We start from the raw sequence: 23,927 nt of genomic DNA, 5'->3' as shown, positions 1-23,927 counted from the left end.
CTGATCCAAGACAAGAGGCTGTGCTAATGAGAATGCAATTTTATTAAAAACAGATAATCTATGATATAATCGATAGAACTGATTTACATATATTTTCTCTTTTCACCAGAGTAGTCTTTAACATCATGACTGATCATTTATTACAGTTTTACTTTCTAAACAAACTGGAACTCAGACTGGTGGACTGACCGCAGCAGTTTAGATCAACAGCATTGATGACTAGAAGTTGATTGTAAACCTTGCAGAACACCAGCTTCGATAGTGCACCCACCTGCAACAGATTCCAACATTCAACAGACACCGCACTCGGTTCAAGGCAACTTATGTTTTCACTTGCTTTACCCGCCATGTAGAATAGGCAAACTTGGTAAAACAGTAAATACTGTAAAAATCCTTGTTTTTTCCGAATCATGGAAGAAAGGAGGTCATTCAGCAGAGATAACTCTGAAAGATAATGAACTGCCTCGGGGAGCAGCCACCCAACCAACCACAATGCTCTTAGTCTAACTTGTGAAGGAGGATTTAGTGTCATGCGGTCTAAATGCTGTTTGAGAGTTCTAACAAAAAATACAAGGAGTAATACTGCTATAGTGTTTTTATAGTTGTTGTTGTTTTTAAATCTAGATCAAAGCCTTTTGAACCTCAGGAATATGCACATACTGTATTCTGAAACCCTCCATGCAGATTAAGAGGAAAAAATTGCCAAAATTACACAGATATCACATTTGTCTGGTCACTAGTCTGGTTATATAGCTGTGGCCTAAATAAATGCAGTTTGATCCACCTCATCTTCAAATCATTACAATTCACACTCACAAATCATATTTCCCATTTTGTGATGAATGAATGGAATCTGATCACATGATAATCAGCTGCACATCATTTCACTCAGTGGTCTACATAGTTACATTTCCCACCAACACATGTCGTTTACTAACTGCTGATCAAAAAGTCAAAGTCAACTATCACTATAAGTATGAGACGAGGAACCGTCCAATTGGTCGCTGCTGCTGCTATTCATCTGGATCAAGCCAATCAGAGAGGAGATGGTGCCCATCAGTCCCACTAGCCAGTTGGGAAATCGTCCCGCCCACAGGAAGCCGGGTGGCATCCAGTGGATGGCGTTGCTGAGGTCAGCCATGCTGCTGAGGATGGAGAGCAGCTCACCTCTCATCTGTCTGCACAGCTCGGAGCGTCTGGGAGAACCACCGCCACTGCAGGACAAATGTGCTCAATCATTGGCCGTACACCGGGCTATGCTTATACTGAGCACCTCTGAATGTTACTACAAAAACATTCCCATGCACCTTATAAAGCTGCCAGGACTTATTTATAACCACAAGACAGATTTTTATGAGAGCCGGGCTCGTCAGTGGTGATATGAACTTCACTCTCCAGTCAGAATAGCAACGTTTCACTTAAGAGACATTCACATCAAAGCTGAAACTGTCCCATTTCTCATACTGTTTGCCTTTTGCATGATAGAGCTGATGTTCATAGGGCAGTGTGAAGAGGTAATTACACACATGGACTCAAATCTTTTCATCTCTTTGGACCACTTCTATGAATGGGCTATATGCGACTGCAGTTGGCACTGGTTTTGTTTGAATGTCGTTTTCCATGGGAAAGATCTCTGTCATCATAACTCTTTGCTCCTTTGATCAGAAAAGCATGGAGGATAATGTGGAGAGATGCTTCGATTCACCCACAACTGATGGGGGGCAAATTACAATCAATCAGTGTTGGAAGCGATTAGGATCAGAGCATCGACTGCAATTTCAGTAGCTTGCAAGTTCCATGACACACTGTGACACAGTGCACGTGCAAGTCATTTCAAGGTAGGTTGGTGCAGACTGATGAAGAGTATGGGTCACTTTCAAAATTAAATGTGATGTCACACACACAAAAAAAAATGAGATCTGAGCATAAAATCAAAAGTAAACACCAAGGCCTGCAGGATGAATGTAACCTAATAGGTGCAAAATATTAATAATTCAACTTAAGGGCTTATAAGGATTTACTACATGCTCTCTACAAAGCTTTCTGCATCGTCTGCTCGTGTTACCAAAAGCACACAAAAGACCGCTCTTCCTCCTTGGCATTTAGCTGAAGCTCTTATCCAGAAGGACAATGATTCTTTCTACTGCGTTTAAAGCAAATCTCTGAAATGAGATGCCACCCTCTCAGCCCATTCAGTACCTGCTGCCATCTCTGTCCCTCTCACATCTCTGCAGTTTCTTCTTCAGCAGGGCGAGAACTCGGACCGACCTAAAGAGAGAAGGATTTGGCTAATGAGCATCACCGAAACGCTATAGCACATTTGTTTGGTTGAAAGTACAACAGGCAGAGAGGACAACAAATAACAAAGAGACTGATCAGTCTGAGAACTGCTCACTTTCAAAGGTAAGAGGATGAAAGGAAAACCTCATCCAGAAACTATATATTTTGCATCATTTACTCCTGCCAAGTGTTTGTGAATGCCTCAGGAAGAAAGTTGTAATTGCATGACGTGCGTGCCTCATGGAGAATGAGGTTCAGTCAGTGGACTCACTGAGGCGCTGAAACCTCAGTCACCATCCTGACTGACGTGTCAGCGTAGCCAATGAGTGTGCTGAACAAGCTGAGGGAGGGTCCTTCAGCTTGCCATTGGTTTGGGACATCCTGAACATACAAACGGTGAAACAACACTTGCAGGCGATTCTGACACAGATCTTTTCATTGTCGAAGTCACTGACCAACTCCATTCTAAGAGAAATTCAAACTTTTTTTCAGCCCACTGAACAGGCAAGACATCTCAGGGAGAGTAAATGATACAAATATATCATTTATAGGTAAAGTACGTCTTTGAAATAAGTTTCAGAGTGCTAAAGTTATATTATCACTGACTAATGAACGAACAACATGGGATGCATGTTGGAGTACCTCTTCGGGTATTCTAAACTGGAAAAACTGCTACCGACTTGTTTTGTGGGAGTTTTTCTGATAAATCAGACTCACAAACACAGCCTTCAGTTGCCTCAGCTCTTAATTTTGCTGGTTTGCTTTCCTGTTCGGACCATTTTTCATCCAACAGCTACCCATGCTGAAGTGTTTCAGCCTAATGTTTGCAATCATCCTGAGTCAGGAAAACTACCCAAGAAGTTTTTTCTCAAGGGCCAAGTTTCCATTTGATCTCTTTGTCTGTCTCGTCTGTAGCGACGCACCACTTCTGATTGTCTCTTGTGGACAGATTACAGCCTACCTGAGTATTCCCAGCAGCAGGGAGGTTCCCCACAGCACTGTGCTGAGCAGCCACCACTTGTCAGACTTGGCCTTGATGAGCTCTGCGTCGGCGGCCCAGGCAATGTGCTCACAGGGGTAGTAGAGCTGGTCGGAAATGTTGTTCAGCACCGATATCCAGCGTAGGCCCGTGTCCTCCTCCTAGGAATTAAGCCAAAAGAGTCTTAGTGCTGCATTTTTAAAGGGGCATTCCACTTAGTTTAAGCACTGCCTGAGTTTCCCTACAGGTGCGCACATTGTGCTGTCAAGTTTGTTTTTTATCGATCTCAACCTTTGCATGAGAAGTGGTGTCTGCCTCTTTCAGGCCTTGTTTTGTGCGTTTTACATTGCAGCGGTTCTACATGAGGCCACTGATCTGTGGAGTCTGAGATGTTGCGTGGCACACAGACGAGTAAACCCCCCTTGGGCCAATCAACCGAACGAACAAGCCACATGTCTTCAGGGTGTGAGACATACAGTGTTTAAACTAGTTTTTAGCAAACATTTTGGCACAAAAGTGTATTCAGTGTCATGTATGAAAAGGGTGTGACAGACATTGCATGCGGCATTGGCTGCGATCACCATCTTCTTCAAACATAGGACTTTCTTTTCCAATTAACAATGCACAATAGGTACATAACACTGCCTGTTACCTATTCTATACAACATAAAAGAACTGCGCCCACAATCTGTGTAGCGGCATAAGGTTGTAAGGAAGCTAGCTGGGCAAAAATATACATAATTAAATTTGCAAGCCGATAAAATTAATGCCCTGGGAGGAGATAGATTTCATGCAAAGTGGAAATTTGGGCGAAAACGTGACTTTCAAACGCAAATTGCGGACTTCCTGTTGGTTTTAGGTGGGGGGCACGAGCACGAAAAATGTCGGGCTTGATGAGATCTACGTTTCGGCGCTGGTTTGGTCTTTCTATGATATTCCTGTGGGCCGCAGGGGCTGCTTTTGCGTCCCTAGGTGGCGCTACCGAGCCCATTTTTGCACCGGGGCATTCCGATTTTTGATTTTATCGAATTTTTCGCCAAACCTGATGTGTGTGTCGAATTTGGTGAGTTTTTGAGCATGTTTAGGGGGTCAAATTAAGCCTCAAAGAGACGTAATAATAATAGCGAAGAAAAAAACCGAAGCAAAAACAATAGGGCTTCACACTGGGACAGTGCTCGGGCCCTAAAAATGGATGCAGCTCCAAATATCCTAGTATGTTGATCTGAATAGGAAAGACGGTTCTTCTACATTCAGTTTCTGTGGAAAAAGCTCGATACAAATACAAACTTGAGTACACATTGTATTAAGGTTTCCTCCAAAGTGACTCTGACATCAGTCCTAGGTTGACTATTCTCCTCAACTGTAATTTGTCTGCCATTACTGTGGCGTCCGAGCTTTGTTTTGCTGGGTTTTTACGCTGCTTATCATGTTGAGGATACACTTTAAGATAAGATAAGCCTTTATTAGTCCCACCACGGGGAAATTCACAGCTAGTTAGCTAATCTGACATTGTGTGATGAGTCTGGGGTTGGGTGTGAGTGGTTGAGGAAAGATTCTATAAGGTAAGGGAGGTGGGAGGAGCTTAGAGTCAGGCCAAGTGAGGAGCCGGAAATCTATTAATGTAGCTTTACACTGAAATATTTCAGTGTTTAAAGTTAGTGCATCCCAGTGGCTCATCTGGTAGTGTGCATATTGCATGTTGTTATCAAAGTGGCCCGTAGGCGATTCTGGCCACCCCCCCCTATCTCTTTCATGTCTATCTCAACTTTTGCAGTCCAACAATGCAGAGATGCCTACAAATAATCCAAACAAATGTTTAAAGCTGAGCCTTGCCTTTCCTGTCTCTCCCTACTGTCACTGCCAAATAAAGCAGGAATGCCAAAAAAAAAGACAAAAACTACCACTAATAATGATGTCGAGTTGCGCTCACCGAGGCTCCGAAGCCGTAGCTGTGGGAGTAGGCCAGCATGGACAGATCATCGAACAGCCTCAGCACCGTCCTGCAGTGGCTGAGCTGAGCCGAAAGCAGCAGCAGACGCTTCCCGAGCTGGGACGACGACTTCGTGTCCGCCTGCCGGGACAGAAGCCCCCCGACTAGCTGGGACCCATAGCAGACGGTCCTGATCTGCACACACACACACACACACACACACACACACACACACACACACAGAATTGAAAACAATGAACATCAGCACAAAATACTGGTGAGTGCAGTGTAAAAAGTCAGTATCTGCCTCCCAACACTGACATCAGCTGTGCCCTTCTTCACAGTGAACGCCACAAAGTCACGTAAGCTACAAACACTTATGCAAGTCAATATGTGTTCTTATGGAGGACTGACGTCTTGATGATAATAATAACCAAAGGCAAGATGTCAAATATTGTAACCATCTTTCTTTTTTGACCACCAAAATACTAGATCCCTCGCTCAAGTTATTTTTGTTACAATCAAAACAGAGTTATTAAACACACTCATGATGTATGAATATTGCTTTATGCTTTCACAGCATCATTTTATGTATGTGTTATGTATTCATTCTTCAGAAACATGGAAAGCACATAACACTTTGGCAGGCTGGTAGGTCAAATCTTTAACACTCCACCGTGTCTCTACCAGAGCACAGCATTTGTAAAATATAAAAACTACATTAAAAAAAATATGCAATATGCTCCACTGAAAAATATGCAGAATCTGAAAAATTAAAACCAAATGAACCTACAGCTACGGGATAAAATGACAGGTTGATGAACAATTCAACACTGGATATGAGGAGATTACAAAACCTTGGGTTAGGGATTAAGAGATTAGGGTTTAAAGTTTTGTCTGTTTTTTTTTTTTATGTGGATAACAAGTTATTCATTAATGATCAGTTAAAACATGAATATATGCCCGTTGGTGTTTTTTTTTTTTTTTTTTTTTTTTTTTTTCAGATGTTATTGTTAGACATTACATGCTCAACAGTTTTGCCAGACTGTATGCAAAATGCTGGATTTTTTTTTTTTTTTTTTTTTTAAAGAAACAAACAAAGAAAATGAAAATATTAGAAATACAAATACAAATGAATCCGTCATCCGTGGTGTGTGTGTGTGTGTGTGTGTGTGCGTGTGAGTGGACAGCAGTGGATACTCACTACTTTGTCCCGGCCCCTGTAGGACTCCAGCAGGCTGACCAGAGACTCCACAGACTCCTGCATGTCCAGCCGTCCGCTCTGTCTGCCCGGATTCACTTCACTTCGACAAAAACACACGGCCACATACCTCCACACATACACACACACACACACCTGACGGCTTCAACAACACACACCACACACCAATCCTCTCCTGGACTTTGAAACAGGAAGTAGACCGAGGCAGGCACGAGTAGTCGATTACTGATTGCACAGAGTCGATTCAGCTCCTCCAAGGCAGAGGGCGCACCATATTCTCTTTAACAGCTGGCCTTTTTGTCTTTCCTTTCCTTTTCACCTTTCCTCCAAAACGTACGATGGTGTATTAGTGCCTTTATAAGGAAAAAGAAAATTAAGGAGTGCAGTAGGTGGGTGGGGGCATACAGGGGCGCCGTATATAGGGGAAAAGTTAGGACAATTCCAAGGGCCCTTGCCTGACAGGGGCCCCAAAAATAGGTAAAAACTAATATAAAATTATTAAACCATCGAGTATATATATATATATATATATATATATATATACATATGCATATTCTGAAAATTACTCAGAATTTCAGAATTTCTGAGATTTAAGTTGTAAATTTACAAAAAAACAAAAAACAACAAAAAAAAAAACTCATATTCACAAAAAAATCACAAATTCATGCAAAAAAACCCTCAAAAATTCTGAGACTGTAAAGTCACAGATTTACATGAAAGAAACTCAGAACAACACTTCGAATAAGCTGATGAGGTTTCTTTCTCAAAAATTTGTGAGTTTTTTCCCCCATAAATTCATGACTTTAATCTTGGAATTTCTGAGTTTTTTTTTTTTTTTTTTTTCCATAATATTTTCCCCCACCTACCAGCTCCTTAATTTGTTTCCCCCCAACAATGGCACTAATATGCCAAAAAGCTACAGAAATAAAAAAAATTTAAAAAAAAAAAAAAAGGAGAGTTTTGGAAAGGTTACAGGGAGAATGGGAAGGTCTCTTTCTTGATTCTTTGATACATCCATAGGAGGGGTAGCTGGGACATGTTTTGGAAAATGTGTTCTCCTTTAATGCGTCCTGAAGTCGCCGAGGACTGATACTGACGTGACTGTTCCAACAGGAATAACCACTTCACCAGTAATTTGCCTTGGCTGACATGGAGCACACCTAAAATCCATATCACACACCTCATTTTAAAGCCAATGCAAATCCAAAATCCATATGTAGGCCAGCTGAAGGGTAACTGGAGGCCAGAGGAAACAGCGCTCTGCTGCCACAATCTAAAACAAATAATCCTATGATACTACAGAGAGAAGGAAAAAGGAAGCAATTAGAAAGATATGATGAGCTAAATGGTCTACCCTGGAGCTGCATTTGTGGGTATCATTTCTTTTAAAGCATAATAATATATGTAATTACTTCCCATTGTTCATTTTTGGTATTTTTAAATAAACTCTACGCAGCTACAGCGACTGTCTCCTGTACAAAAATATATTTTTGAAATGTCGTGGTAACATGTTACGGATGATGTCACCAGGTTCATTGCTGAGGTTTGTCAGGTTTCAAGTCCAGATCAGCGTCACAGGACATACAGGTTCACAATTCAGGAGCCAAGAATAACGGGTCTATTAATTGCACCACAAGTTGCAAACTAGCCTAATTTATTATTTGACTTTACATTATTTGACTGTACAGCAATTCAGTAGTGCAATATCCCTGTGCACATATGATGTATAGAGTATGCTCAATTTCTTATTTCTGTATTTGTTGTAATATTTTGTAGAATTAATGCATTGAATTAGACCTAATGCGAATAATGCACATAATGTTTTTATACAACTATATGATTAATGCACAAGTAGGATTAATGCACGCAGTTACTTGATGGACATACAGTTTTTGTTTGTTTGTTTGTTTCTTTACAAATTTCTAAGGCTCGTATCTTTATCTTTCTTATGTCTTTTTCTATTTCTCATAATTTAATTTGTCTGTGGAGAATGTGAGCAACTGCAACTGACCTAATTCAACCCCTCAGGGATCAATGTCAATGCCAATGCCAATGTCAATGTCAATGTCAGCTTTATTTATATAGCACATTTAAAACAGCCAATGGCCTCCCAAAGTGCTTTACAGTAAAATGAGCAAAAAAAAAAAGACAAAAAAAAAAAAAACAATGAAGTATTTCTGATTCCAATTCTGATTTACATGATGGATCCATGTAATCCTTCAAATGACCTGACAGAGCACCATTGTTCCTTTCCTTTCCTCCAAGGCCGGTCCGACAGACGAGCTAACTGCCTCCTGTCCTTGATGAAACAGATCATTTGGATACTAGTATCTCCAGGTCAGGCCCATTCTCAAGGAAGTTTCCTTGTGTCAGAGGATTCAAACCTTCTGCATTCAAAACAAATGCAAACTGGGCCACTGGTACCAGAAAAAGTAACTTTATTTCTTTAAATTATCGTAACAGAACAAAGCAATGAACTAACGTAATAGTGTATTCATGATTTATACAAGCAGTTTGATAAACAATATGAAGGTGACAAGTCTATTATTCTCAGCACTGGGGAAGTTATCTATGTGTGTGTGTGTGTGTGTGTGTGTGTGTCTGTGTATGTCTGTGTGTGTGTGTGTGCATGTGTGTGTCTGTCCGTGTGTGCATGTGTGTCTGTGTGTGTGCGTGTGTGTCACAGTCGCTCTTGGTTTCACTGGACGGAGTCGTTGTCATAGACGTCTGGAAGGAGAAGCAAACAAAGTAGATCAGAGAACGAATAGATTTTGTGTTTTGTATTTGTAAAAAAGCGACACATTCACTGACACATGAAAAATCAACTGAAATTCAAACCGAAGCAAAATGGACTTCATAACCCCAAAGGTCATGACAGTGGCAGTGACAGTGGCTTAAACAGAGCAGCAGAAATTACTGCATGTGATCACAGAGGTGTCCCCAGTGTCAGAGCACAAATCCACATAAAAAACCCAGAGGTAACGTACCATTAAAATGGTCGACATCGTCATAAATGTCTCCTTCCCTGGAAAGGAAGACAGAAGTTGTTAAACTGAGCGCCGATGAGATGTTTCTGTTTAAAATCTATCACCAAGAGTTTTCAAGATCATTGTGTCATTGTAATTTGGCACTGTGTTAACTTTAGCTGATGACACAAAGTTTTATATTATATTTAATCAGGGATTCATAGTAGTGAAGACACAGATAGATATTTAGACAGACAGACAGATAGAGATAGATATGGTACATACAGAATGAGGACTAACTTACATCTGAAGAAGCAGAGACCTGGACACATAGCCATCTGTGAGAGGTAACACACAATCCATACTTCAGACAATGTAAAATAACCAATTCACTGCCATTCATACTAAAATAAACCAACTATTGTCTTATGTATTATGGATGATTTTAGACTCACACCCATACTAATCACGTGTGATATAAGCTTACATGGTGGTGAAATATTCTCATTAGTTGCTGTGCGCTCTCTGGGCTGCTGATCTCCAATACTGTATTTCAATCTCTCTGTTCACTTCCACTGCATAGCAGCTCCCAAAATAACACTCTAAGCACAGAAATGAACCCAAACAAGCAGATTATGCCTATATAAAAAAACAACGAGTTCCGGTTCCCAGTTTTTGAGGGAATTAAATGTCTCTGTAGTTGTTATTATCTGATTTGAATTTGAAAGTAGATCCGGCAGGGAGCTACTGCAGTAAACTTCCATATAGTAGACATTCTGGAGAAACGGAGAGAAAAAAATGAAAAAATGGGTACCAAAAATGGGTACGAGGACTAGTTGTTTTTCATACTGGCATAATCCACTTATTTGGTGTTTGTTTATGTGTTAAAAATGGTATTTTGGGATCTGTTCTGCACTATAGAGGTGAATGGAGAAATACAAATACAGTATTGTGGATTAGCAGCCCAAGGGAGCACAGGGCAATTCATATTTCTATTTCACCATGTGGACTCATATAACTTCCTGAGAACTACACAATCCAACACTCTAGCAAAGTTCAAGTTTGCTTTAATTTGAGGGTTTAGTGTTCATTAAGCTAATATTTGAGTATTGACACCAATTGTTGTCATAGTTATCATTATTTCCATTTTTCTCTGAGCCTGACCTATCACTGCTTTTCAGGGTAGAGATAAGGCAACATGTAAAACAATGCAATCAAGATTTTGCTTTTCATTTTGGTATATTTACTGCATGTCAGAAAAGAAAAGGAGAGCCCAGTGTGTTTGTCATTTCCCCTTGGGTCTCTCAATGACTTGATGTCACTTGTTCATGTTAAGCAGTGTGCAGCTTCTTTCTGTTCTTCTTCATATTCTGTAGCACTCTGCGAGCATCTGAGTCCTGACACTAGAGGGCGATATATTCCTGCTGGACGGTGACTTCAAATTCAAAGTCCATAACAGAGTCAGTGTCGCCTCGATGGGTGATTCTTCCTGCAGTATATCTTGTTATACAGCATGTCTGTTCTTTATAGCCCACTAGGTATTCTGTTTAGACTCTGGAACACCTCTTACGCCTACTGTCATGGATATTTACATAGCCCTTCTTGTCCTGAATGACACTGTTCAAGCCCGGATTCACTAAAAGTGTGCAACAAGGAACATGATCTGTCATCACTAACAAATCTACCTGCCATAGCTGCTCACAAAAATAATGTGCCTTTTATGGCTATGCATATGTAAATATTATTTTTCCATCATAAAATTTATTTGTAGGCCATTTGAATTAGGGTTGGGACCTTGTTCACTGACACTACAGTTTGCAGTTGCTCTTAGGAAGGCAATACTGACCAGCTCTGCCACCTTAACCCTTTGAACCCTGAGCAAATTCACTTCATTTTCTTTCAAAAACACTGAAAATTATGTGAGGCGGAAATTAGCAAAAAAATTACCCAAAAATTAGCCAACAAAAAAAAAAGAAAGAAAATAAAAGAAAAAAGAAAGAAAGAAAAAAGAATTATAAGACAATTATTAATTATGAGAAGATTATTAAGATTAAATTACCAAAAAATAAAAGAAAGAGAAGAAGAAAATTACAAAAAATTCCCCTAAAAATTAAATATAAAAGGAAAGAAGAAGAAAATTACAAAAAAAAATCCCCCCCAAAAAATAAACATCAAAAGCAATAAAGGGAATTAAGAGGGTGAAAAAAAAATCCCTAAAGATAGAAGCCTGCCCACAGGCTCCTGGGTTTCAAAGAGTTAAATGCTGCTCATGTAGCACTCCCTGGAACCTCCCACCATCTTCTACCTGTAAGCTCATGTGATTGGAACCTACATTTTCCATACTGGTTGCGGCACAGGGCTTTCTTGCTGCTGGTGAGCTGGATGACGTCCAGGATCTCCCCCTGAGTCACGGCCAGGTCCTTCCCTCCCGGCTTCTTGATGACGCCGTTGGGATCAACCATCATGGTGTGCAGGACCCTCAGCGGCCCCTCGAACTGGGAAACAAAGGTGACATGTCAGTCTGTTACCTGGACTCTCATCCAGAGACACTTGAATACAATCATCCAGAAGCTTCTGTGTGTTTCTCAGGGACTGTGGGCTGGGACTAACTGGTGGCTCTTCAGGGATCAGCCCTGTGACTTCTCCGTTATGGGACTGTCTCTTGAACCTCTGCCTGGAATTTTGGTATTTTAAGAAACAATGCTCAGTGAGACTATTTTTCTCCTTATCTGAGATCATGTCTTGGGGAAGCATCCATCTCCATCTCTGCATCTGTATGACTCAGATTTATGTAATTTGGGATGTTCTTATGAATGCATTCAAAATTGAATGACTGACTGAATGAATTTAAATAGATTGCATGGACTATGGAATGGAACTGTTTTTTTTTTTAACTGTTTAAAATCTGATTTTCCTACTAGCTTCATAGTTTAAAAATTTACATATTTGGGATCCTTGGGAACCTCACTAGAATTTAAAATAAAGTTTGGTGAGTTTGAGCAAAGCTTGGTCACACAACACAGCATGGATTTAGAATGACTTACTCTTTGTAACAAAACACTTTTCTGTTCTCTTTCTCCTCTTTGCTGTCCTCTTTGAGCTCCCCATTCTTCCTTCTCTCTCCATTTTAAAATTATTTTACTTTATGTTAATGTATATACTATTCATGCTTATGCTATACCATTATAGTTATTCTCAGTGGTATAAAACCACATTCTTTACAAAGCCTGTGTTGTTAGAGGTCATACCAACATCACGCTGCTCAGTCACATTCATGAGTGGCTATACTATATTTGCATGTGTAAACATCTCATATATATGTGCGTAAAATTGTGTGTAAGTGCAAGGCTGTGTTTGAAGTATAACCCATACAGCACAAGAACCATAAGAAGGCAATGCTGTGGAGGTATTTGTGCACTTTGTTCTTACATTGTGTTGAAAGTACATTATGTATTAGGGAGATTTTAATAAGTAATTACATAATATTATCGTGCTACAGTACTACTCCATAGATGATTGCACAAATTTAACACACTGTATATTTGTAGAGTATGACAATACCCACAATGTATTTATTTCAACAGTATTTATTTATTTATTTCCTCCTCCCACGCTCCTGTCTCTCTCTACTGTCACCATCAAATAAAGCAGAAATGTCAAATAATAAAGAAATGAATTGCTGAAGAGTTGGTGTAAGTAAGAGAAATACTCACCTTAAACTTTTTTCTCAGCTCCTTCTCAACCTTCGGTTCTATGCTGGAAAACAGTAGCGACAGCTTATTCATGGTTTGGCCTTGCCTCTCAGAGGCATAATGACAAAGCAAGCTACAGCTGATGCATTTATCAGCAACATCATTCACTTTAATTTCTCCCAGGGACTCTCTGTCTGCCCTCATCAGCACCTTGACTTATACCTGTCAATATCTCGACCATTTCCTGTTGCTGCTGCCTGGCAGTGAAGCAGATAGGCATCAATACCTGATTTGAGGAGGCGGTGGGGGGAAATCCTCAGGTAGTGGCTGAACGTCATCGTAGTCATCTGACAGGAGAAACAGGAGGAGGACAGACTCAGATCTGGAACTCTTGTACTGTGCAACTGCTCGTGCAGTTACCTCCAAAATAATTTGGGTTTGTATCAAGGCTTTGATCATAAACTAAAAGGTTACGGGTCAAAACAGTATTGTAAAATGGAGGACTGAAACTTTGTCATTATGCCTTTATCATCCCAGTGATTGATTGATAGATAGATAGATAGATAAATAAATAAGTAAATTTAATGAAGTAAATACTGACATGATATACCTGGTGTTTCTGTCCTGAAGAGAAAAGGTGGAGGGACTTACCTTCATCCTGAGGCAGGCTGCAGAGAGGAGGAAGCACAACAAGTGTGTTGTTACACTCAGTGACATGTTATCTGATTTGATGCACTACAAGCACACACACACACACTTGTGTCCCCCAATGAATCAGTAGAAAAAAACATTCAAATTATTATGATGTCATTAACCACACAGTTGCCCCATGAAGTTCAAGTTCAACACCCTGACTTTTTTTCCCCACATTGTGATTATTACCTCATGCTCTTATTGTAATAATTATCAAGCACTCAAAATGTGCTTGTAATGTGATTATGATGCTTTCTAATGCCATATGAGGATTAGGTACTCAGGATTAGGAATTAGGTTTAGTGTTTAGATTCATATTAGGATTTATATTTAAAATAGATTATATATATAAAAAATATTTGGAAAAGACTGTACTATACCTATAGCGAACGCAACCTTAATGAATGTCATTAGCACCACTGCTTTTACCTCCTATTTCATGTCAGGGTGGCTGCTGTGATAAATATCTATTGGTTCAAAGATCTAATGAGGAGAGAAACATGCAGAAATCAGAGAAGCAGAAAGCTGCTGTTTAATTTAGTCAGTTTAATATGAAACAGCTAACAGATCATTTTTCAAAATGTTAAAGGTAGCCTGATATTACTGTCCTGATAAAACTTTGTAGAATGTGACAGTTGATGTCTTACACACTGTTAGATATTTCTACTGACCATATTAGACTGTCTGTTGTTTCATATGCTGTTTGGGTGAATAGGAGTGAATGGTTGAACAAAAACTGATTTCAGTATTTAATCATGCTACATGTATGTAAAAATTAGAATGTGCTAAAATCACATTGGAATTGTCCTTCAAATTTCAGTTAAGGACATTAGACTTTGGGGTTAATCAACTGTCTTTCTGACCAAAACCACGCTGGTTCTTGAGGTTGCTGCGTTTGGAATTCTTGAAACCAAGGTGCTGACTAGTGCACCAGCCAGTGTTTGCACCAGTTTGGAGTGGAACCACTGATTCCAGCATTGCTGTGACTTCATTCAGCCCCAGACTGTTGGTTTGCTGGTCTATGATCCAGCATGCCATCCACGAGTTCATATACTCCCCCATATTACCCTGACCAGCACTACCTTTCACTTGGTCCTTTTTGGAGGTCTCTGTGGTCCTTCTAACAAACACAGCCTTTCCCAGCACTTCAGCAATTTCAAGATAAAAGCACTGATTGAAAGCAATAGTTTTGCTGCTTCAGCAGACCACTGCACGGTCTTTGATTTCTCCATCCTCTCCGTATTTCCATCCACAATAATACACGCCCACTCCTACTGCCGTCACAGTTTCCACTTCAGGTCTTAATATAATACCCAACTTTCTGGGTTCCAAACCAATTTATTTTTAGTTGAAATGCTCACAACAGTTCAAAATTAGGTTCATAACTATTTACCCAATATCCACTCTGGGAACAATAAAGTATTTCTGATTCTAATTATGATTCTGATAAGCTGAACCATTTCGTTGAAAAGGCCTACAAAAGGCAGGAGAGATAACTGAATTTTTAAAGTTTGAAGGACTTCACAACCCAGAAATTTTGTAGTGTGACAGCAGGACACTGGAGACCCTGAAATCTAATTTCCTCTGGGTGGGGTGCAGATCGGTCGTGTCCATACCAACAGCAAAAATACATGTACGTAAACAGGTAGAATCTACTTTCACTCAGTTGGTAGGGATGGGACATTTTTCTGTAAAGTAGGCCCCTATCTTTAGGTTAGGATGACAATTATGGTAAGACTTGAATCTAGGAATGCATAATGGAAATGGAAGTTCTTAACAAATACAGCAATGTGCATTGATGTAATCATGTGAGCTTTCTTGTGTGGTGTGTATGATTTATCTACCTCTCTGCATGATCGGAGGAATCCACATCATAGTAGATGTCATTTCCTTGCGGGGGGTCAGGTGGCGGTGGAGGTAATGCGAATGTGTCTTGTCCTTGTCTTGCCTTGGCCTGAAGCACTTTACGTTTCACCTCCTCGTAGTCAATGTCCACACACGTGTTGCTGATATAGCCGTCTGCAAGAACAAAGAGCTGGTAGCTGTTGGAAAAGTTTGAACTTCAAAACCAAAAGCACAGTCCCAGCCAGCCTGTGATGCATGCTTTATACCTAAAGAAACCAAAGAAAACCTTCTTGTTTTATTCTCTGTGTCTCAGTTGATTAATTGTTCTCCTGAAAGTAGACTTTGAGATGAACCCCTTTGTTGAAAACAATCAAGAAAGCAAACTGATTTGACGTGGTATGGACATTTTTTCCCCAAAACTTATTACTGTACCTCCTTGTGAGGTTCATCGAACATTGGAAGTGGTATGTTCCCAGTTTACCGTTCAAATGTGTTTTGGTGGCTCAAGAGGTTTCTTATTAGGAAGTGCTTTTGAGATGTTTTTCACATGTGCTTGATTTATTTTGAAAGTGAAACTCACAGTTGCCAGTCAGTGAGCGGGCCAACCATTTGCCCCCTGGGTTATCCTTCACCCGCAGGATCTCTACGCTCTCTCCTTGTCGCACACTGAGGTCCAGTTTTCCTCCATGCCAGTCATGTCGGACCCGAGCTGTATGAAGAACCTCCACTTCCCCCTGCAACTGGAGAAGGGCCGAGGGACAGTTGTGCAAGCTGTGAGCTAACTGGCTAATTTACACTAATGGCTGAGATGCTGATTGGACTTTCATACATGTACAAACATTTCTCAGAGACAGCCCTGTGCTTGAGGCAGAAATCCTAACTTGCAAAGTTGAATAGCAAAGAAAAAATATTAGCTTCAGTCTGTGCATCTTTGGCTTGGTCCACCTGAGGTTTAACTTAACCAATCAGATGACTTCTTCCTCGAGAGAAACTTTGCCCCTGTGACATGTTGAGTGAACAAAACTCCAGTCCTCACATGAGATTCCTGTTCTTTGACCTGGTATACCTCTCTAAGCTGCCACACATTGTATACCTGCTTAGATACAGAGTTTTGTTATCTACCTGAAAGGTTTTCTTCAACTCATTCTCTCGCTTCTGGCGCTCCTTCTGATCTTTCTTCTCCTGCTCCTGTTGCTTCTTCATTTCTCTCGGGGTTTTCTTCTCAGAGGGACCCCGACCTCCCTCCAGTTGGTCACTATAAAATCACAATGAAATTTAAAAAAAAAAAATGTTTTTTTTTCACCAAGTCGGTCAATTCCCCATATCATGAAGTGCATGCATTAAACGAGAAAATGATGAAAAGCCAAAATCTGAACCAAAGTTATTTGTATTTTCTTGATTTTTTACATGACAATAAGCATGGCGCACCATTAGGCATCCTTAAATCTTAGCATCAAACCTCTGCACCATTTAACATCACGTAACACCCACACCCTTACAACCTTCAAAGTGACACAAGTGGTGCAGTGATAAGATGGCGCTCAACCGTGAAAACCCTTTCCTGGATTCATGGTTGCAGTCCCACAGACAGAACGGATTTGTTTTGAAGAATTGTGTTAAAACTCAAGATCCTCCATAAAGCACGTCACACTGGTTGCTTTATCAGTTATCCAGTGGGCTTCTGTCTTTTTCTTTTCACACTTTGCTCTGATCTGACACATGTCCTGCCCCAACATCTGCATTACAGAAGCAAGACCTAAACCCCAAGATCGAAATGCAATTTCTATGTGACTATGTTTAAAATGAAGGAAAGCAATATCATGGTCATTTGAAAATATTTTACTGAAAATGGTTACCTACCTCAGAACTTTTTCAGTTGTTAGTTGTTGTTTGAGCTAGTTGCAACTGTAGTTATTAAGTTATTAAACACAAATATTGCAGTGGGCTGTTGCCGATAATGTTTGGCAAAATCTGGCTCTAAATTAAAGGTAGAAATATTTACACTTACTCATCAATAAAGTCATACACTTGGCTGTCGTCACTCCCCTAGGAGAAAAGCCCACACATAGGGTTATTTGGCACACTGCACAAAATGAAGACCATTAGTTTATTTTGGCAGTTTATTTTGATCAGTATTGTCTCCTCACCCCTTCCATACAGTGTGAACTGTTGTCACTCCAGGAGTCTGTGAAAGAAAGAGAAAAGTCACACAACATGGGACTTTAGCAGGAAAGAGAGACATTTACTTCAATCTGAGATGGCCACCATTTAAAAAAGGGATACCTTCTTTTCTTTTTCAAAATGTTCAACAGTGCATAATTATGTCTTTTGTTAATGAGAAAGATACATTTGATACTGAATAATCAACTTGAGGTAACAATTTTCCTCCCAAAACTTGGCATTTTTGAAGCTAACTCCTCATATAAGAAGGTCCCAAATGTCCAATGGAGAAGCAGCCAAAATATAAACTGATGAACATGTGTGGAAATGTGAAAATAATGGCAAAACAGACATTTGGAATGCAATTGTTCCTACCGCGCTTCTCTAGACTTCCAATGTCATCGTAGGTTTCTTGGTCATCCTCAGCAACCCTGCAGTCAAGGCAGAAAATCAAGAAAACCAAAGAAACCAAGAGAGTTTATTATTTAGTTTCCTTGTAAAAAGAAAGAAAGAAAGAAAGAAAGAAAGAAAGAAAGAAAGAAAGAAAGAAAGAATTTCTGACCCTGAAATAGTAACATATACACTGACAAGTTATTTAACCTGAAACCCTTTGTCTTCTTACTCTATAATACTCACCACCACATGAGGTGTTTTGCTCCAAAATTAAACTTGCACAAGACACCTCCTTGCCACAACTCAAACATTTAAATTTATTATCACATATGATCTATTTTTTAAAGCCATAAAGCCATAACATTAAAGACACTGGCTCTGCAAACTGTGACATTTTAGGGCATGCGTACGTATGTGTTTCTGTTTTTGAAATGAACATCAACACTCACACAGAGGCTGGCTGGTGCGGTAGGCTCGCAGGTTTGCTGGGACGTGGTGGGGGTCCCGGAGGCCTGACGAGTCCAGGTCCTGGAGGATTGAGTAATCCAGGGAAAGACAGTCTACTACCTGCAGAGCCCGAGGAACCTGCAGAGAAAGAATTTTATTCCCTAACATGATAAATAGCAACTGAAAACAATGACACCTACTCACACAAAAATGATTGTCATGTATATTATATTTGTCTGTTGAAGTTAGGAGTCGTCAGCGTATAAAACGCTTAAAAAGGCTTTTATAGCAGTTTGGAACGAGGCCCTTCTGTTGCTGTTCAATCCTTCTTTTGCATTTAGATGTCGACTCTTTTCATACAGAGCAACATAACAATATGCAAAAGCGAAACTCCTCACTTGCTCTGAAGACATCAGATGTTTCGGAAAATATTCGTCTTGATAAAATAGATTGGAAGGTTAACTGGGAAGTTTTGTTATCATCCAATGAAGCAATAGAAAGAAAATGGTAACATATCACAGCTGATGGTAAGGAAATCTCTGATTTAGGGCAGGAAGCAACATTTTCTTAATCCTATTTTAGCCACGTCCTCCAAAACTCACCAGCCGTTTTTGCTATTTTACCAGCCCATCTGATTTTTATAAAAGACAAGAGGCCCCATTCGTCTGGTTTATACCGCAGACAGATTTACGGGCCATGAGATGAACACTTGTCTTTAGCTGTAATCTTACTTTAATCATGTTTGTCGGCGGCAAAGTCAAGAAAAAGCGGCTCACCATCGTTCTTCCTCAGCTTAGGGAGAGGTGGTGCCCGGCTCCTCAGGTAGGGCTCCAGGTTGACTTTGGGAGGTCGTTTGGGTTTCATGGGCCTGGGTCCTTCCTGCGGCAGAGGCTTCCTCAGTGGGGTCACTTCCCCTACCATCCTCTGGATATGCAGCTGACGAGCCGGAGACGGGGCCGGAGTTGGGACTGGAGCCGGGGCCGGAGGCAGGGCCGGGGCCGGAGGCAGGGCCGGGGCCGGAGGCAGGGCCGGGGCCGGAGGCAGAGCCGGGGCCGGAGGCAGGGCTGGGGCCAGCGAGCTGGGGGTGCTCGGGACGCTGGGAATCGGCTTGGGGCCTGATGGCCTCTGGTGCTTCAGCATCATGTTTTGCAGCATCTCTCCTGTCTGCTTGACCCTGTTTGAGTCTGGAGGCTGGGCAGCTGCTCCGACACTGGGAATGGGAGGCGCCCGAGGGAAGGCACCCTGTGCCTGTAGTTTGGGAGTAGGGGGAGTCCTAAGCTCTGGTCTTGGAGGTCCAGGGAACCTCGCTGGGCCCGGTCCAGAAAGCGGGGGAGGAAACGGTTGAGGCAGTTTGTGTCGCACCTGGCCGTTCTCTGTCCCAGGCAGGACTCCTTTCCCAAACCCAGGCAGGGGAGATTTCGGGGAGCCACTGTCCCGGCTGCTGGTTTCAGACGTGTTGGCCCTGCTGTGGAACTTGGCCCTCAGCGCCTTCACGTCAACGTTCTCCTCCTGACAACACCACAGGAGGAGAAACTCAGCTGCTGCTGCTCTGCTGCTCGGGCAGGAAGTTAGCAACACAGCAGAGAGCAAGGCATCTACCCCACGCTCTCTCACACACACACACACAAACACAAACACACACACATATGCACAAATACACACTCCCCAGTCCTCTATACCAAACTCCCACAGTGCAGCTATCTTTGCAAAGATAACTGCAGTGTACCTGAACGTCGCTTCCTGGGTGCTTTGAACATTCCAGGAACTGGGTGGCAGTAAACCTCACAACATTCATCCAACAGTGTGCAACAAATTTCAGTCTTTGTGTACACTGAGGGTTAGATCCCTTCTTTCAATGGTGCCAAGATTACATACACAATAGAAAGCCTAAAACACAAGAAAAAAGACTAGTGGAGAAGTCACTGAACAGGGAATAAATGAGATGGAACGCACTTATTGTTGAAAACATCATCCTTCCAACTGAAGACAGAAAAATTAAGGGAACAGAAAGGACGAGCAGTGAAAATCCTCAGCAGATAAAAGCTCTCATGGCGCGGTCTGAATACTAAGTACCGCTTAAGACAGAAAGTTACTTCAAGTTATTTCATGCAGAGTCAGTATATTTTCAGAAGGTCGTAATCTAACAATTATATCAGAGAAGTAAGTTTTATGAAGTAATTACAAAAGGAAAAGTTTTATTAGTTGAGGAGGCCTTTCACCTGATCACTTGTTTCATTTTGTTGTACTAGACTTTATTTCTTTTTCAGATACATATCGTGTACATATATTTTTTCTTTCTTTTTATTCTACATATATTTATATTTATATTTATATTTATATTCCTTTCTTTATTTTTCTTGACTATTTGCTCTTTTTACTTTACACTTGGAGTGGGAGTTGTTATTGTAACAAAAAGTAATTTCCCCCTGGGGATCAATAAAGTATGATCTGATTCTGATTCTGATTCTGATATCAACACTCTCCTTCTACCAACGGTTCTTCACGCTTAGGGGTCATTTCCTGCCTTCAGTTGGATTACATTTGCCATACAAACAAAGGGCACTGTGGTTCTCTTCTTACACGACTGACACACTCTCAGGTTATTTGGTGCCACCAGCGCTCACAGAGGATTGCCTTCATTGGCACAAATAAACTGAGCAAACTGGACTAAGGGAGAAAATGTGCCGAGTGTGATGAATCTGCTTTCAATATGGGGCCTCCTGGTGGTCTACAGTGGGTTTTATATATATATATATAGGCGGGATGTCCCTCGTTTGAGCCTGGCCCAGGAACGTGTTGTTCCCCATCCTTCACTCCATCTTTCCTGTCTCTACTTTTGTCTCTGTGCCAAATAGGCAAAAAAAAAAAAAAAAAAAAAATCATCTTAAAAATTAAAGGAAAGCTTTAAATTTGCTTGGTGAGTTTAACAGTCATTTCTCAGAAGCAGAGCTGATTGGTTGAATTAAACCTCAAAGGTAGCTAACAGGCAACTAACTAGCTTAATCACTGAAGAGGTAACTCCGGACTTTCATATGGGGAAAGTGTGTTAGATCCACGTATTCATATTTTGCTCCGTTATGTCGGCAAAAACAAAAAGCCCTGATACTGACAGATACTATCTGAACACCTTGAGCAGTAACTTTTACAAAACCTGAGTGAGGCAGTGACGATGAACAGGAAGTGCAGTGCAACCGCACACCTCGGCACCTCAGCCAGCATCAGGCGCCGGTTGCCATAGTAACGACCCTCACTCTCACCCCTGCACCAATAAGCTGCAAGCTCTGCTCGCAGTAGAGTCTCTCAATATGGAAAACAAAGGAAACGTATTAAAAGATTGCTTCTGCACCAAAACACATGCACACACACACACACACACACACACACACACACTTCTTTGGCTCGGCTGTTGCTGGTAACGTTTGTGTGTGTGTGTGTGTGTGTGTGTGTGTGTGTGTGTGTGTGCGTGCTGCCTCCTTTGACTTGTGTCAAACTATCACCATGTTCAAAACGGTACCTTAGCTGCCTGTAGCTATGCAGGTGGGCTGCCGAGAAAATTTGGAAACCACAATCACTTTCATATCTTACAGCTGACAAAGAAAAAAGTGAAATAAGCAAAACTTACTTTGGAATATTATTTAAATTCTCATCTCTTACCCAATACACTGAGCTGATGTTGGTCTGCTATAAAATATCAGATATCAGCCAGTCAATGTCCAAAGGAAATCATTCAGTCGATCATTATTATTGTTACTGTTATTCTTCTTATTATTTTAGTGTTTATTTTTTTTCTTTTTTGGGAAATTATTTCTTCATTCAAAAGCAGATGTGTGTCCCAGTGTATACCTTATAGAGCCACTAACACTAACACAGTTTCATCAGTCTGGGTTTCACTGTCCCAGGACGGTCTAAATGCTAAATTAGAGGCTTTTCCATCCAGATTACAAGATTTTTTGTTTGTTTTTGGTTTGAAGAAAACACTGAACACTTTTAAGATATTGAAAAATGTTTAAAAAAAAAAAAAAAGAAGAAGAAGAAGAAAAAAAGAAAAACTCAAACAAAACCAAAACCAAAAATGGCAACCACTGAACCTTTGTCTCTAAAATAAACATTTCAGACCAGATTTGCACAATCAATGTCAGACACCTCTTCTCTTCTCAGGTGATCCGTGCTGAAACAGGCGGCGAGCGTCGACACCCTCTGTGTCAATGATTAACTGCTGATTCCAGTGTGATATAAAGCTTCCTTTCATCAGCAGCAGCACCACATAAACAATTAACTAAAGCCAAGTTCCCGTTTGACTTCCCTTCTTACAGCTATTACGGCTTAGCACATCAACACATTGCCACATAAAGCAAAAGATCAGGATTTTGACATGCTTTTTAAACCCGAGTGGCACGACAAATGAAACGGTGCAGGCAGGTTTAGGTGAATTTTTGAAAGTCCTCCAGTCAGTAGTTTGATTCATGACGGGAGGACACAGTGCTGTCACTGAGAGTTAGATATAGGCTAGTAAACACTGCAGATGACATTATGATAAGGTTATTTATAGGCACTAACCACCAAAAGCAAATAGTTATTATTACACACACGAGACAACACTAAAAAGCCAGAGAGAGAGAGAGAGAGAGTGAATGTGAGGAGGTGAAGGTGAATGCTCCACCAGCTGATTATATAGAGGGGGGAAAGAGCTTAAATAGCAATTCATGTCAAATGTCTTACCATATTTGGCTTTGAGAGGGTTATTATTCCAGAGCTAGCTGCGAATAAAGTGCTCCATGTTCAGCAGGGGACTCAGTTTTCTACCAGGCCAGTGCTACAGTACATCACCTGTGTAAGTGCACTCACTGCAAATGAGGAAATGCTGTGCAGAGTCAGTGTGGGCCACAGAGGACACGGCAACGTCACAGTGTGGGAGATCAATTCAGTGCGTTGTCCTCGTTTGTCACCTCCATGTGTTTTTCTTCTAAGGTGAAAGCATTTCATGAGGGGGGGTTTTTTTTTTTTTTGTTGGTCTTCCCGGCAACCGTTTTCTTCATTGCCTCTGATCTTTCTGTGTTTTATCATTTATGTATGCAAGCAAAGCAAATCAAGGCAAAGCAAAGCAAAGCACACACAAAAAAGAAAAAGGCAAAGAAGTGAAGAGAGGAAAGCAATGTGATGTAGTCTTAAGGTAATGTAGGCTAGAAGGAAATATAAACACTGCAAAAACACAAAATCTTACCACGATTATTTGTCTTATTTCAAGTCAAAATGTCTTATTACTAGTCAAAATATCTCATTACACTTAAAATAAGACATGGTCACCTCGGAAGTAAATTGT

The 23,927-nt window shown here is 40.8% G+C and overlaps 2 protein-coding genes across 2 annotated transcripts; both read right to left on the bottom strand.

Annotated features, from left to right (window-relative positions):
- Positions 1-19: 19 nt before the first annotated feature.
- Positions 20-6,623, bottom strand: pex11g (peroxisomal biogenesis factor 11 gamma). Its single transcript, XM_030050506.1, has 5 exons — positions 6,394-6,623; positions 5,190-5,384; positions 3,242-3,420; positions 2,200-2,268; positions 20-1,214 (listed from the first exon to the last, which is right to left on the bottom strand). The coding sequence occupies exons 1-5, from the start codon at positions 6,454-6,456 to the stop codon at positions 959-961; spliced, it is 762 nt and encodes a 253-aa protein (XP_029906366.1). The 5' UTR covers positions 6,457-6,623; the 3' UTR covers positions 20-958.
- Positions 6,624-8,688: 2,065 nt separating this feature from the next.
- LOC115358011 (FYN-binding protein 1) lies at positions 8,689-23,440 on the bottom strand. The gene is made up of 16 exons (XM_030049785.1): positions 23,327-23,440; positions 19,384-20,116; positions 18,610-18,745; positions 18,143-18,198; positions 17,755-17,792; positions 17,616-17,653; positions 16,730-16,862; positions 16,188-16,347; positions 15,607-15,781; positions 13,721-13,737; positions 13,356-13,416; positions 13,091-13,133; positions 11,710-11,872; positions 9,682-9,715; positions 9,399-9,436; positions 8,689-9,138 (listed from the first exon to the last, which is right to left on the bottom strand). The coding sequence occupies exons 1-16, from the start codon at positions 23,327-23,329 to the stop codon at positions 9,110-9,112; spliced, it is 1,857 nt and encodes a 618-aa protein (XP_029905645.1). The 5' UTR covers positions 23,330-23,440; the 3' UTR covers positions 8,689-9,109.
- Between the last annotated feature and the right edge of the window lie 487 nt (positions 23,441-23,927).

The sequence above is a fragment of the Myripristis murdjan genome, chromosome 4, assembly GCF_902150065.1.
Source record: "Myripristis murdjan chromosome 4, fMyrMur1.1, whole genome shotgun sequence".
NCBI lineage: Eukaryota > Metazoa > Chordata > Actinopteri > Holocentriformes > Holocentridae > Myripristis > Myripristis murdjan.
Note: the sequence above shows the minus strand (reverse complement) of the source record. Positions and strands in the feature narration are given on the sequence as shown.